General features: G+C 40.8%; 2 protein-coding genes across 2 annotated transcripts in view; both read left to right on the top strand.

The window, feature by feature from the left end:
• frmd3 (FERM domain containing 3) overlaps positions 1-8998 on the top strand; it is a 40990-nt gene extending 31992 nt beyond the window's left edge. The window contains exons 13-14 of the mRNA XM_053624357.1: positions 1482-1606; positions 7095-8998. Of these exons, the coding sequence (XP_053480332.1) occupies positions 1482-1606; positions 7095-7747 (778 nt within the window). The 3' untranslated portion in view covers positions 7748-8998. The remainder of the gene's footprint in view (positions 1-1481; positions 1607-7094) is intronic.
• On the top strand, positions 3553-5790 carry LOC128607482 (uncharacterized). Its single transcript, XM_053624358.1, has one exon. The coding sequence runs from the start codon at positions 3969-3971 to the stop codon at positions 5223-5225; it is 1257 nt and encodes a 418-aa protein (XP_053480333.1). The 5' UTR covers positions 3553-3968; the 3' UTR covers positions 5226-5790.
• Positions 8999-13963: the final 4965 nt, after the last annotated feature.

Here is a 13963-nt window from a genome sequence, read left to right as displayed (position 1 = left end):
GGAAATTTGGAATTATGCCATGGTTCCATTGATTACATGCTTAGAAAAAAGGGGTTCCTCAAGTGTTCTATCGATAGTTAAGAAATATAACTTCCTAAAATGGTTCTATTGGACCTAGGGATGGGCGATATGGACTTAAAACTATATCACGATATTTTCCGGTATGTATTGCGATAACAATATCGGTGACGATTTTCTGTAACTGAAACAGTTCCAGATTGTGGAGGTACAGTACCTCCTCATTTATCGCTAAATGAGGAGCTACTGTACCTCCACAAGGTACAGGAGCTACTGTACCTCCACGGGTCGCAGAACGTCGCACACAGAAACACGTCATCAACTAGGCTTTATCGCTATTATCGTGGGAAGAATTTTTACCGGTATATCGCAAACGATAAGATATCGCCCCATCCCTAAATGGACCCCTAAAAAAGAAAACCCATTGTTGTACAATTATACACAAACCTCTCTAGGATTTTCCCAGAATGACAAACTGGAAAACCCTTTAAGTTGCTTTCACATCTATTATTAAGTCTTTTTTTTCTGAGTCTGACTAAGACAAAAATGGATACTTTTGGATTTGGTTTATTTGGTTTCACACTACACATTTATATTAAGTAAACCAAAAAGGAAAAAAAAAAACTGCCTGAGGGGCATGTACGGCTGAATGCTCGTAAAACTCTTTCATATATTGGTCAGAAATTTCTGTGTGCCAAGTGCATATAAAAATCACAAAACAATCATGAGCACAGGGAACACTGAGCGTTTTTTGGTTTACTTCCCGCAGTTGAGTCAAATCAAGAATCCTATCGTTTTTTCCTCACTGCAATCAAACCACACTACAGTTTCACGGGAACCAGACTGAGACCACCTCAGATATTCAGGCGCTCAGATGCTCTCAGATCCATCTGTGATTGTTGTGTTCTCACCTGCCTAAAGAACCGAAAAGAAGGGGAATGCCCACAAGCTGTGATTCAAATGGTGTAAACCTTACAGATGTGAAAGCACCTGTTTTTTTTCTTTTTTTTTTTTTTTTACTTATGTAAATATTATGAACAAAAGCAAATCAAAAGAGCATTTGGCAACAGTGTCGTGTGTGATGTGCTCGCCATGTTTCCTGTTAAAGTCCATCGCAACCTTCCCGATCCAGCCATGAGAATGATTTCAATACGTTCTACTTTTGTCAAAGGCGTACTTAAAGGCTATCTGAATAAAAATGATATAGTATAAACTACAGTATGAAAACTTTTGGAAGACATTTTGCTAACAAGTGTTCATTTTGCCTATGTGTGGAGACTTTTGGGACACCCTGTAGAAAGGGTTTTGGTATTTTTGTCCAAACTCATGGTCTCTGTTCAGGTTTTCTTAAGCACAAATTCAGAATCTGAGTAACACATGTGGATACGAATCCCACTCTACTTCCGTCTGACCTTCTTTTTTTTTCGTTGTTGTTTTCTGTTGCTCTGATTATTGTGCTGCAGGTGTCAATTGGGTCAGAGCAGAAGTTTTACCTCGCTCAGCCATAAGCACCTCATAATGAACATGGAGCCGCTGCTGCCGGCGCTCAGCTCAAACAGAGAATACAGGGAGGCCTCGGCTGACAGCGGTAACACACACACACACACACACACACACACACACACACACATACACACACATGCGGAGTGCTGACAGATGGGAGATGCGCTGTTCTCGGTTGCTTAGTGGGAATTGAGCAGCTGAAGTCCCAGTCTCTGCAGAGACTCCAATCAGAGGGTTAAAAATATGCACTTGATTATCTGAGAGGACAGAGCGTTAGCTCTGATTAATAGAGCTGTGTTCGGGCTTGCACAGCGTCTGAGGGTGTACGAAAGTGTCGAGCTACATGCTAATTTAGAACTGCTTGATCTGGCACACGTGAAAGCACACAGCAGTATCACCAGCGTTCACACTTCTTATGACTGAGCACACGTGTCTCTGAATATAGCTCGAGTCTTGAGCTGTTGTTCTTCTAAGGTGCTGAAAAGTCGTCGAAACATGTGCTGTAGATGACACTGGATGTCCTCCGGACGCAATATGCAGAAACACGAGTGAGTGCACAATGAGGACATGAGAAAATGTACGAGGACATGTCAAACTCTTTGAGATGAGTAGCAGAAGGACTTGAGGTACAGAATAGCGGCGTCTCAAACAGAATATTTCTTCACATTCTGTAAAAAAAACAAACGAATTGCTTCTCAAAATTCGATCGCGAAGCCATCGTTATCTTTTCCCTTCGATTGGAATTCTTAAAAAAAACATGTCATAATCGATATGGCAAAGTTTTCTGTGAGGAGACATTTATTTAACATCTCCAGGCATCTCCAGTTTCTGCTGTTCTAATGTAAAACATAGCAGGAGCTAACTTGTTTTGTGTATGTTCCACAACATGAAATGCAACTATAAACGGATAAAAAGTACGACATGTTCTTTAATTAATCTTTTTTTTTTTAACTGTTGATAAATGTCTGAAGAGGAATAAAACAGAGCACAAATATGTCACTGGCATAGACAAACACACACACACACACATGCGCACAGAAAAACAAAACAGTTGTTGTTATAGGACTGTAGTGCTGTTTGAACTTTCATAGTACATCCTCAACACTCCCCATGAATTTGTGTCCTTTGCAAAATAGGCTATTTAATCCAAGATGCCTTCCAAAGACCTGCCATGTCACCTTATCCGTGTATGTGCGTGAGTATGAGAGAGAGAGAAAGGATACAGGGGATGTCCTGGGATCTTAAGGCCCCTGCATTTTGTGCGGCTTAACAGGCTTAATATATTACTTCATGTCCCCTGTAGACCTTTGAAACACAGATACCAGTGTAAACGAATTGCTTCAGTTGAGCCAGTTGAACATAAAAGTGCCACTAGTGGCTTAATTTATAGGCAACTTTAGGTGCAGGAAGAACTGTATACTTTGCCGATATATTGTATCATAAAACAGCAAGATCACTGGCCTCAACTGGGCTTGATATTTTAGGAGTCTTTGAATAAAAAAAAAATGCATGCATCAGGACTCTATTTCTGTAATTAAGAACAGGATTAGTAAACCAGGAAGTTGTTTCCATTTTATCAAGTGCCTTTGCTTTACCCAGACTTACATACACATTTTATTTGGACTAATCAGCATCTTCTACTTAAGTATGGCAGACGTATTCAAACTTTTTCCCCCATGAGGCCCACTTGCCCCATCATCCCCCCACGCAAAATGCGGAAAGGTTGGCAAATATTTATTTTTGGTATTTTCCATCTCACCCTGCACCCCACTCCCACCCGCACAGTTTGAAGACCTCTGAACTGTGGTGTAGTTCATTTGCAGAAATGGCAAAATACAAACATGACACCTATCGAGCATGGGGTATGTCCTATGGCGAGGTTGTCAGAAGTCATAGAGAAACAAACACAAGCTTCTATTTATTTATTTATTTATTTATAGATTTTCTAGAGGAATATATGAGATGAGTGGAGTTTCTTCTTCCATTTGCTTCCAAATCCATCTCCTACATCTGTCCTGAAGAGTAATGCCTCACATTGGCTTATCTCTTTATGTGTCTCTTTAATGAATCTTCCACAACCAATAATCTAATAATCTCAAATGGTATTTTCAAGAGAGATCTATGACTCTTGATGGCTTTATTTATAGGTTTTGACCCATTCCACCCCCTGCCCATAATTGCTTTCTCTTTTACTATGGCCTTTCACTGCCTATAGGCATGCACTGTCTAACAGCAATCCTTTGAGGGTTTCTCATCTCCGTAATCAGCCTCTGAGATTTGCACTGCCATGTGCCATGGATAACATTGTAAAAATAGCCCATCCTGTATTTGGGATGATCCGGTCTCTAATGCCCCGTCTTTGTTAACACTGCTGACATCTCAGCCATTCAGTGGCAAGCAGGGGTAAGTCGGACCCCAGTATAAGGGGTGTGTGGGTATGGATGTGAATGTGTATGACCACACTAAACCCTGTTGGAGTACATGGCAGCCAGTATTACACCAGAACAAAGTACAACAGAAGCTCAGGGTTGATAAGGAGCTACCTCAGAGTAGTAATGGACGAGCAGAGAGTGGGGAAGAGGGCAGGGCAGGATTGCATAGAGGTTCCAGACAAGGTTCTGGAAGGAGATGTGGAGACAGACAAGATTCTAAAGAGAGGAATGGATGAGGGAGAAGTTCTGGAAGGCACTATGGATGTTCGCAAGGATCAAACCAAGGTTCTGGAAGACTGTGTGTACATGGACGAAGATCAAGTTCTTGAAGGTGTGGAAGTGGATATATTTCAAAATGAGGTTCCAGAGTCCAGTAATGAAGTAGGCAAGGTTCAAGATGAGGTTCTGGATGGCAGTATAGATGTTGTCAAGATCCTAGCTGTGGTTCCGGTGGGTGGTTTTGACAATGAAAAGTCTCAAGACAAGGTTCTGGAGGATGGTGTGGACGTGGACAAGGTTTTAAATTCTAGTTTGGATACGGACAAGGTCCAAGACAATGTTACGGAGGGTGGCGTGGAGGATAACACGTTTCAAGACTTCAAGAAGGTTCTTGATGGTGGTGTTGAAGTGAACAAGGATTTGGAGGGAGGTTTGGACATGGACAAGGTACAAGACAAAGTTCTGAAAGTTGGTGTGGAGGTGGATACGTTCCAAGACAAGGTTCTGAAGGGCGGTGTGGGTCTGAACACAGCAGAAGACAATTTTGTAAAGGGGAATGTCGATGTGGATGAGATTCATGACAAGGTTCAGGAGGGCAGTGTGTATGTGGAAAACGTTCTAGATGAAGCTCTGGAGGAGGCTGAGGACATGGATAAGGTACGAAACAAGATGAAGGACGGTGTTGATGTGGACAAGACTCTAGGTGAGGGTCTGAAGGGCAGTGTGGATGTAAATAAGAACAGTGTGGACTTGAACAAGCCTCATGACACGGTCCTGGAGGACAATGTGGACATGGAGGAGGTTTTGAATACTCAGGAGCGGATGGATACCATGCGCTGCCAGGTGAAGATCACCACACGGTACAGTTTGCAGCTGCGCATGGTCAATCACACAGCTCAGGATGTGTTTGTGAGGCTGCTCAGCCATGGGGAACGAATCGCAGGAAGTGGTAAGGAAGCATATTGCTCAGATTATGATAACAATGATCATGATGATGATAATCCCATAAATATCTTACTGGTTACTAGCCCACTCAGTGTTGATTTATCTTAGCTTAGAAATACTCCTACCGAGATATTCTCTGTTCCCTTTGTCACTATGAACTTGAAGGGACGCCTTCCACACAAATCATCGTAAAGTTAGAATAGTGAGGTCAAAAATGAGTAAGTACTAAGCATTACCAACAACAGAGTATCTAGATTGTACAAAAATGTACAATCCATAAAAGGTTATGGAGTTTGGAGGTTTGGAGGTTTGGATTGATGAATTTGAGAAGTAAAAGAAGTTTAAGTGGTTTCCCCAGGTGCTAAGCACAGGTTTTCTCATACTCTCAGACTTCTTAAATAACAGCAAACATGTGGGCTAAGGAATGACGCCAATGTCAACCTTTGAATTTCTTTTGCTGAAAAGCCGACTTGGCGACATCTGTTCGCTTTCTTTACTGGCCCATTCACATCCTTACAGAAAGTCGCCCACACACACTTGGTCTTTGTTGACTCTTACTGTTGCCATGACACCAATCAGCGATGGACTGCTGACTCTCCTCCTCCTGCGAGGTTCAAAGATATATGCATGTCTCTCTTGGTTTGTGTCACCATAGCGACGGATTCTCGCTTGTGTTCTGATCTTGACTGCTGTGTAATGCAACATTGCGACGAGAATGACCCCATTTTCTGGGATTAGTATTACATTTGCTCTTTCAGCTCTCTAATGCAGATGATACACTGGAATTCAGTATGATCTTCTTATTGTTACTTACAGTTTATTACATTCGCTTAAGCCTTAAGGCAATATTTCTTCCATTTATAGTATACAGAAAGACCGATGATTTGGATATTTTAAGTATGTTAAAGCAGTACTTATACTCAGTATATGTAATTTTATTATACTATACCCACATTCTGTTTTCTACTATAGAGTACTTATAAATATTGTATTATATATGTAAAATTTTATGAATACAAGCCACAAAACTACAACATTGTGTGCGAGAGACTAGTAGTTTGGAGTGGTGATGACATCACTGATGACTTAGTCAGGAGACTTGTCTTAATCCACACTGGCCCGACAGCTGGGTCTATTTTTACACTGGAGTTACCCAAAGAGTACAAGCTAAAGCCCTGGTTCTCTTGCACACATATCTTTTAGTTTTAAGATGTATTACCGATGAGTCATTCCTTAATTAATTTGTGATCAGTTTTTAACCCCGTTTTTCTCCCAAATTTTTCATTGCCACCCACTAGCTACGTTTCCCCTATCACATGGCAACTATCAAGCGGAGAGAGCGAAGGCTAACACATGCTTCCTCTGAGAGCATCTTTTCATACTGCTGCTCCTGTGATGTCACAGCACAGTCGAACACGCTTGTAGGAGAGCTCTACCAACCCTCTTCCATATAAAAGTGCTCACCAAACCTCTTCCATATAAAAGTGCTCACCAACCCTCTTCCATATAAAAGTGCCTAGCAATGTTTAGTATCACTCTAATCAATGGAAGATAAAGTATGGCCGTCCGTCCACCCTGAGAGCAGGGCAATTTACACTTACATTCCTCATTAGCCTAAATGCACACGTTTGCTATATTATTTCACTATAGTAAATAAATAATATGCATTAAAATTAATGCTTAATTATAATATGAAGTTTTAAAGACATATTTACAATGTTTAATTTGCAATATACTCAGTTTTGATACAATCCGTTATGTTTACATGTGTACACATAGTTTATATAGTTTATCAAAATTTTTGTAAATCAGGTGTCTTTTCATGTGTTTTTGGGTACTCGGAGCTAAAATCTTTATGTACGCTTGGTTTTAGCAGATCGTATATTCAGACTGGCCTATAAGAAGGCGAAAGACTAAAGTGTTCATCCCAAATACAATAACAGAAAAGTCAAGTGATGTTTTTCTGTCCTTCTGTAGGTCTCCTGGCCTTGAAAGACTCGGTTCACTTGTCCCCACTGAAGCCTTCCATGATGCCAGAAGACCCTGAGCTGGAGGAGATGGAGTGCCATGTCCAAGAGACAGGACAGGAAGAATCAGCCATTCCTGGCACTGGACTGGAGGAAGAAAGGAGCAAGCAGGAGGTAGAGGAGGACGATGAAGACGGGTCTCACGCCATCTCAGATACAGCGTACAGCCCGTGTTCAAGCGTGATGCCCACGCCGGTGGAGGAAAAGCATGGTGGTGTGGACTTCCTGTTCCAAAGCCCTGGGCGTTTGCTGAAGGAACTCCACGCCGATCCGGAAATGCAGGCAGAGCTTTGGGCTGAGCGACAGCGAGATTTGACCCGAGAGGCCGCCCGTCAGTCACTGTGTAGCCAATCAAACGGCACGCCACAGATCCAGGCATTCCTCCACAGCGCTGTCCGACTCATAGCCGTAGCTTCAATCCTGCTCCTTCTCCTATTGGTCCTCTTGCTGTTTCTGCTGGAGTCTGATCTGGACGTTTCCTTCCTACAAGACATCCGAGAGACGCCCGAGTTTGAGCAGTTCCACTATGAGTACTACTGCCCGCTGCGCCGCTGGCTCTGCTACAAACTCGAGCTCCTGACAGAGCATCTGTGGGGAGACTGACACTAACATCTAACAGTATACGGCTACAGGGCCCTCCATCAGCAGGGATGAACTATTGGGACATGGGGAGGGGAATGGACTGACCAGGAAGGAAGGTTTGCTCTCGAACTTCATGCTGGGTTTTTTTTAACTTGCACCCTCAGGCTGGATTCACCCTCCACTGTACGCAAAGCCATGAATTGTAGGCGAGCTGCAAATGCTGAGCTGCAACTCAAATGTTCCAGGCAAGTTGCAGAGTTTTAGTGGTAGCAGTGAATGAGTAGAATAGATCTGTAGCAACAACACCAAAAAAACAGAGCAGCTAATCAGTCTGAATGAAGCTTCAAGAGGGGATGCACCGATCCCATTTCTTCAATCCCAATCCAATACTGATATCAGAGCTGTAATTCTCACCTTACAGCTGATATTGATTAGATACTGACATTATCCTGTCTGAACCCAACAGAGCTTAACAATTCCTCAGAACAATTTACAGCTTAACAATTACAGTTTCAGAATTCCTCAGAACGTCAGGGAATACGGCCTGGCTTTTAGCATCTCGTTCAATCCTGTTTTAATATACCTTAAACATTTTTATACCACAGCACTGTTAAACTCTCAAGTCTGTTTGGTCAGAAGGTGTATATAACAGTGGCAGTAGTTCATCTGAAAGGCAAATCACAGGTTCTAATTCTGTACGTTATCATATCTATAGGAACAGGTCATTTACAAGCACTATTATGGAGGCTGTTGTACATGAATGGATTAAAAAAGTGTGTAATTGTTCATATTGTGCAGTTTTCTGTCATGAGACATTCCTTGTACATTTTTGGAAGGAGTCTCCAGTGTCGGCTCTTCGTTACAGTCAGAGTTAAAGCTGTAACTTTAAGTTTCTTCAGGATGGAGGGCTTGGAGGTAACATGACAAGCTTACTATGTTCAAGAGAGCAAAAACAGAGAGGCTAGTGAAGGAAAGACTGTTAATAGCTGCTATAATGTAAGTGATAATAGGAAGTAACTTGGTTCACAGACGCTCTACAGCATCAAACATAACTATAAATGGAAATGGATTGAAAAATGTAAAAATTGTCATGAAAAATTGCGCAAATATGGAAGATGGAAGAGGAAGAAAGCGTTTAGGGACATGCTGTTATTGGAAAATAATAGTACGTGCCAAATCTACATGCCAGCACTGAGAACACTGCACTGGTAGGTTGTGTAATGTTAATTACGTTAACGTAACTTTCGGGATGTTGTTTGAAGGTTAACAAAAACAGGCAAGGTGGAATTTAAACTTGAGGTTGGATGATGAGGACTTTTTAAGTCGATTTGACTGATATTAATGATTCATCTCGGTTTTGTTTATTGATCTGATGTGATCGCCGCGTAGGGTTTTATTTAGCGTCCAGTTGGTGCAGGTTTGGCTCGGGTGACAGCTTGGACAGAATGTTCTTGGATCGTTTTCCAAATTTTAGGACTCAAAGGAAAGCTCTAACTGACATCGTCATAGTAACCAAGCTGGTTCTTGTGCAATCTTCTGTTGCACAAAATGTATGAAATTCCAAATTGTTTCAGGTCAAAATCAGTCTGATGCTGATACTCAGTATTGGATCGGTGCATCTCTTATTTAGTGTTATTGAAGCAGATCATTGTCGGATGCATTCAAGTCATCTCAGCATGGCAGAATCCTGTTAATGAAACATCTGAAGTTCTAATGAAACCAGTAGCTTCATCTCAGCATGGCAGAATCCTGTTAATGAAACATCTGAAGTTCTAATGAAACCAGTAGCTACCAGTATAAAAATCCATGTTAGGATGAGTCAGCACATTTCATATGCATTTTTTGTAGCAAACACACGTAACCCTCGTATCAGATCCTTTGGTTCGCTCTTAAGATTATACTGTAATAACCAACCGCTTTTTTCATAACAGAGAAGTCGGCTCTCGAGACGAGCCTGAGACAAACCTTCCCTTCCTCCTTCCTTAAAGCCACAGCATTTCGACTCTTCTGTATATGTCAAATTAGAGTAAGGACAAGAAAGATGTACTAAAACTTCAAATCTGTTTTTAAACATTTTATACATTTTTATGTAAAGCTTACTTTTACTGATATTTTTCAGCAAAAAAAAAGAAGAAAAAAAGAACAAAGTTATCTTATTTAAACAGATTTAATCAGGCCGAGCAATGGAAGAAAAGTGAAATATTTTTACAGACAGTTACGTGATATCGCTGTGGATTTTTCTTATACAGAATAGCACAATATTTAAAAAAAAAAAAAAAGAGAAGACATTTTTTCAGATTATGTGATGTCATGAGCAGATATTGCATGGCGAGGAATGAGAGGATGTTTGTACAGGACAAAATAAATATCAGGCTACAAGAGGTCAAAGCCAGTCCATATGCCTGTAAGGTGTATGTAGGATGTAGAATTAGTTCAAAGATGGATCACTATACATTATGCTTAAATCAGACTGAAATATATATACACACACACAGGGGTGGACAAATCATAAATTCATGAGTTCATTAGTTTGCCCACCGGGCAAATGAAAGCTCCACTGTGCTGCCCAGTCCTGTGTTTTGATTAAGGCTAAAAAGTGGTGGCTGATATAATGTAATTATGTATGTATGGCTAGTTGGAGTGATATATGATATGGATTCTCTACAAACAAATTTGTAATGTAACACATTATATTTGCGACTTTGACAAAGATCTGGAGATCGCGATGCCAACAATGCCACAACCGCTGGCCGTGCTGTCTGGGTGGGCGGGATGAAATCATTCTTTCTCCCCTGTCAATCACAGTGACACTAACCAATCAGGGGCACCTGTGAGCTCATGTCTGCGGAAGAGGGCGGATAGCACTTTCGTCCAAGGGTGTTACTCTGATGCAGCATGAACAACAGTGTGAAAAGATACAGTTGACTGCCTTTATGTGTCTCAGAGGAAGCACGTGTTAGCCTTCACCCTCCCCGGTTGGTACCTGGCTTGCGACATGCCTGTTCCTGATTCCGTAAAGAACGTCTGTAATCTGTCCCTGCTAACTAATCCGCATAGTAAAAATCATTCTAGTGTCAACCGGATTGGCTGATGTGTGCGGTGCGGCACACTGCAAAAAAAAAAAAAAGACATCTTAGCAATTGGAAAAACCTTGAATATAGTCAGATTTAGCTAGTATTTTCTTTTATAAATTTACAATACTCCAAATATAAGATTATTAAGCCATTTTTGTATTTATTTCAAGCTTGAAATAATCTTGTTCTTTTGGCAGATCATTTTGCTAATTTGTAGCCTTTATTTCTAGAAATAAGCCAAATGATTTGCCAATATAATAAGACGATTTAAAGTTTGAAATGAGTCAGAAAATATCTAGAAATAGGTTTAATAATCTGATATTTGGTTTATTGCCATCTTATAATAGGAAATACTAGATAAATTTGACTATATTTAAAATGGGGGTTGGCTTAGTGGTTAGCACGTTTACCTCGTACCTCCCAGGCTTAGGGGATCAAATCCTGCCTCCGGCCTGTGTGCATGGAGTTTGCATGTTCTCCCCGTGCTTCAGGGGTTTCCTCCCCCAGTCCAAAGACATGCTCTGTATGCTGATTGGCATGTCCAAATTGTCAGTAGTGTAATAGTGTGTGTGTGATTTTGCCATGCGATGGGTTGGCACCCTGTCCAGGGTGTCCCCTGGCTTGTGCCACGAATTCCCCAGGATAGGCTCCGGACTCCGCCGTGACCCTGCGTAGGATAAGTGGTATGGAAAATGGATGGGTGGCTGGAAATTTAACGACAAGTGTGCGCTATTGTTGCACCATTGAGTTGTGCCGCATTACGTTTAAGCTACTGACTACCGATTTGTCCACTCCTGCTATATGTCTGTCCAATCCAAGCTGAGTAAACTCTTTGTCTAAAACACTCCATCCATTTTGCTCCAGAAGACAGGTGTAAAAGAGTTTAAAATGGGCCAGTAAAAATTTTTCTTAAATGAATAAAACAAATGAAGATTATTCAAAGATAATAATAGTATACAGTTTTTGGACACCTTAATGTAAAGTGATTCAAAACAGAGGAGAGGGTAATACAAGGGCTAAAGACATATTCCTAATAGTCATCATACTGCGATAGAGAAGTTCTACCCTTGATCACGTGTACGTGTGAATTGTACAGTGCTGAACGGCATTCTCAGGACCGCACGAGACTGAAGGATCTGCACACAGCCTAGTGTATACAGTACTTTATTGCAGCAAACATAAACATGCACATAACGCCGTGTTAAAATACGTATCTTATTCATGGCTATGTCATTTACAGCTCATCAGTGGTGTGGTGGATAAGCCATTAATGTACATATAAATGCTTCAAGCGTTCACCATATCACTTCATATTTATTGTGATTATAAGTGTAAATGGTCAGTTCTCCAGCATAAATGAATGTGATATTTGGTTTTGTTTAGAAACATATCCTGAGTTAATGTGCGTGCATTCAAACACTTTCATTTTGCTAGTTTGTGTATTGAACTACTGAGTTGACCGCATGCTCCTGTCTGTAAATACTGTGAGAAAACAAAAACAACAACACACCATTATCATCGAACGTGTCTTAGAACTTGTGTAATCATCAGCGTAAGTATTTGCATGCCATTCGTATGTGAGCAGCAGAAGTGGATCTTCGTCGTACCTCAAATTGTGAGTCTTTCCACTTGGGTTTTGGATTTAACTCGGATCAGGTTAAGTCTGATCTCAGATGTTTGTTTGTAGATTTAGGACTAAGATCATCTTAAGATCGCATGATGTGTAACGTCTCATTCAGTCATGATCTTATGATTGCTGCTCTTCATTCTTGTGAAAAATAAAATAAAATAAAACAAACAAAGAAAAAAAAAAACAGTAGTAGCAGTACTAATGTAGGCAGTAAATCCTATCCTTGTGCTTTGATCTGTTACCTCATGTCCAGCGAAACCAGACAGCTTACGGCTAAACCAAACATTCAAGTTTATACTGTAGCTAAAACACTCCTATTTCAAACAGGGGTGGACAAATCATACATTCATTAGCTAACCCACTGGGCACGTAAAAGCTCCAGTGCCCTCCCCAGACTTATGATTTGGTTGCCCGGAAAATCTGACTAGACTAAAAAGTGGTGGCTAACGCAGTGTAATAATGTATGGTGAGCTAGTTTGCTAGTTAAGGACATTAATACAGACTACGATTAACGAGCAAGTTTGTGGTTATTAACCTTTATACAGTATAATCCTTTTTATAACATAGCACATCATGTTTGCAACCTCAACAAAAAGTCAGCAAGTCATTAGCCAAGTTTCAAGTTTCGCTATCATCTTCAATTTCTGTGTACCATAAGGTGAGCGTGTGTTGCGCAACAGGAGGGTTTTATGACCGCTTTGTGCAGAAGTTGCTGCTGTTGTAGTCCAACCACCTCAGGTTTTGACATGTTGTGCATTCTGAGATGCTTTTTTGCTCACCATGGTTGTAAAGAGTAGTTATTTGAGTTACCATAGCCTTCCTGTCAGCTCAAACCAGCCTGTCCTTTGACCGCCCTCATCAAGGCGTTTCCTTACCACAGAACTGCTCCTCACTGGATGTTTTTTGTTTTCCGGCACCATTCTGTGTAAACTCAAAAGACTGTTGTGCCCAAGGAGACCAGCAGTTTCTGAAACACAACCGCTGAGATCTGAGATTTTCTCCCCCCATTCTGTTTTTAAAAAATGAACTGAAGCTCTTGACCCATATCTGGATGATATTATGCAGTGCGATGCTGCTACGTGATTGGCTGATCGGATAATTCCATGAATGATCAGGTGGTTTCCATTAAAATGACTGGTGAGTGTATATACATACCAAATTGAAAGTTTTGCTTTGCAGGAATCGATAAGAAGTCATTTTTTTTTCTTTCTTTCTCTGGTTCTCGACTTGTTCAACTATGTGATTTGTCCACCTCTTCCATAAGTCATACTTGCATTCCATACTCACAAATTCTATCTAGTGTAAAAAAAATTTTTTTAAAAAAAATTCTACAAATTCTTAGCTGACAGAGTTTTCATGGCAGTGTGTACCACATTGGTTGAAAGATGTTGAAGCTTGTCGAGATTGTAATGTGGCAAAAGCTGTTTTAGTCCATCATATTACTGCCAATCAAAACTAGTGAAATATATAACCGTAAACAAACATGTTACACACACCATTTTTTATTTGGATTAGTTGTTGTTCTTCTAACCT

The sequence above is a fragment of the Ictalurus furcatus genome, chromosome 5, assembly GCF_023375685.1.
Source record: "Ictalurus furcatus strain D&B chromosome 5, Billie_1.0, whole genome shotgun sequence".
NCBI lineage: Eukaryota > Metazoa > Chordata > Actinopteri > Siluriformes > Ictaluridae > Ictalurus > Ictalurus furcatus.
This window is presented reverse-complemented; position numbering and strand designations above follow the sequence as displayed.

Bases quoted from the DNA above. Each gene is read 5' to 3' on its own strand.
- LOC128607482 (XM_053624358.1), top strand. From the start codon at position 3,969: ATGTGTATGACCACACTAAACCCTGTTGGAGTACATGGCAGCCAGTAT.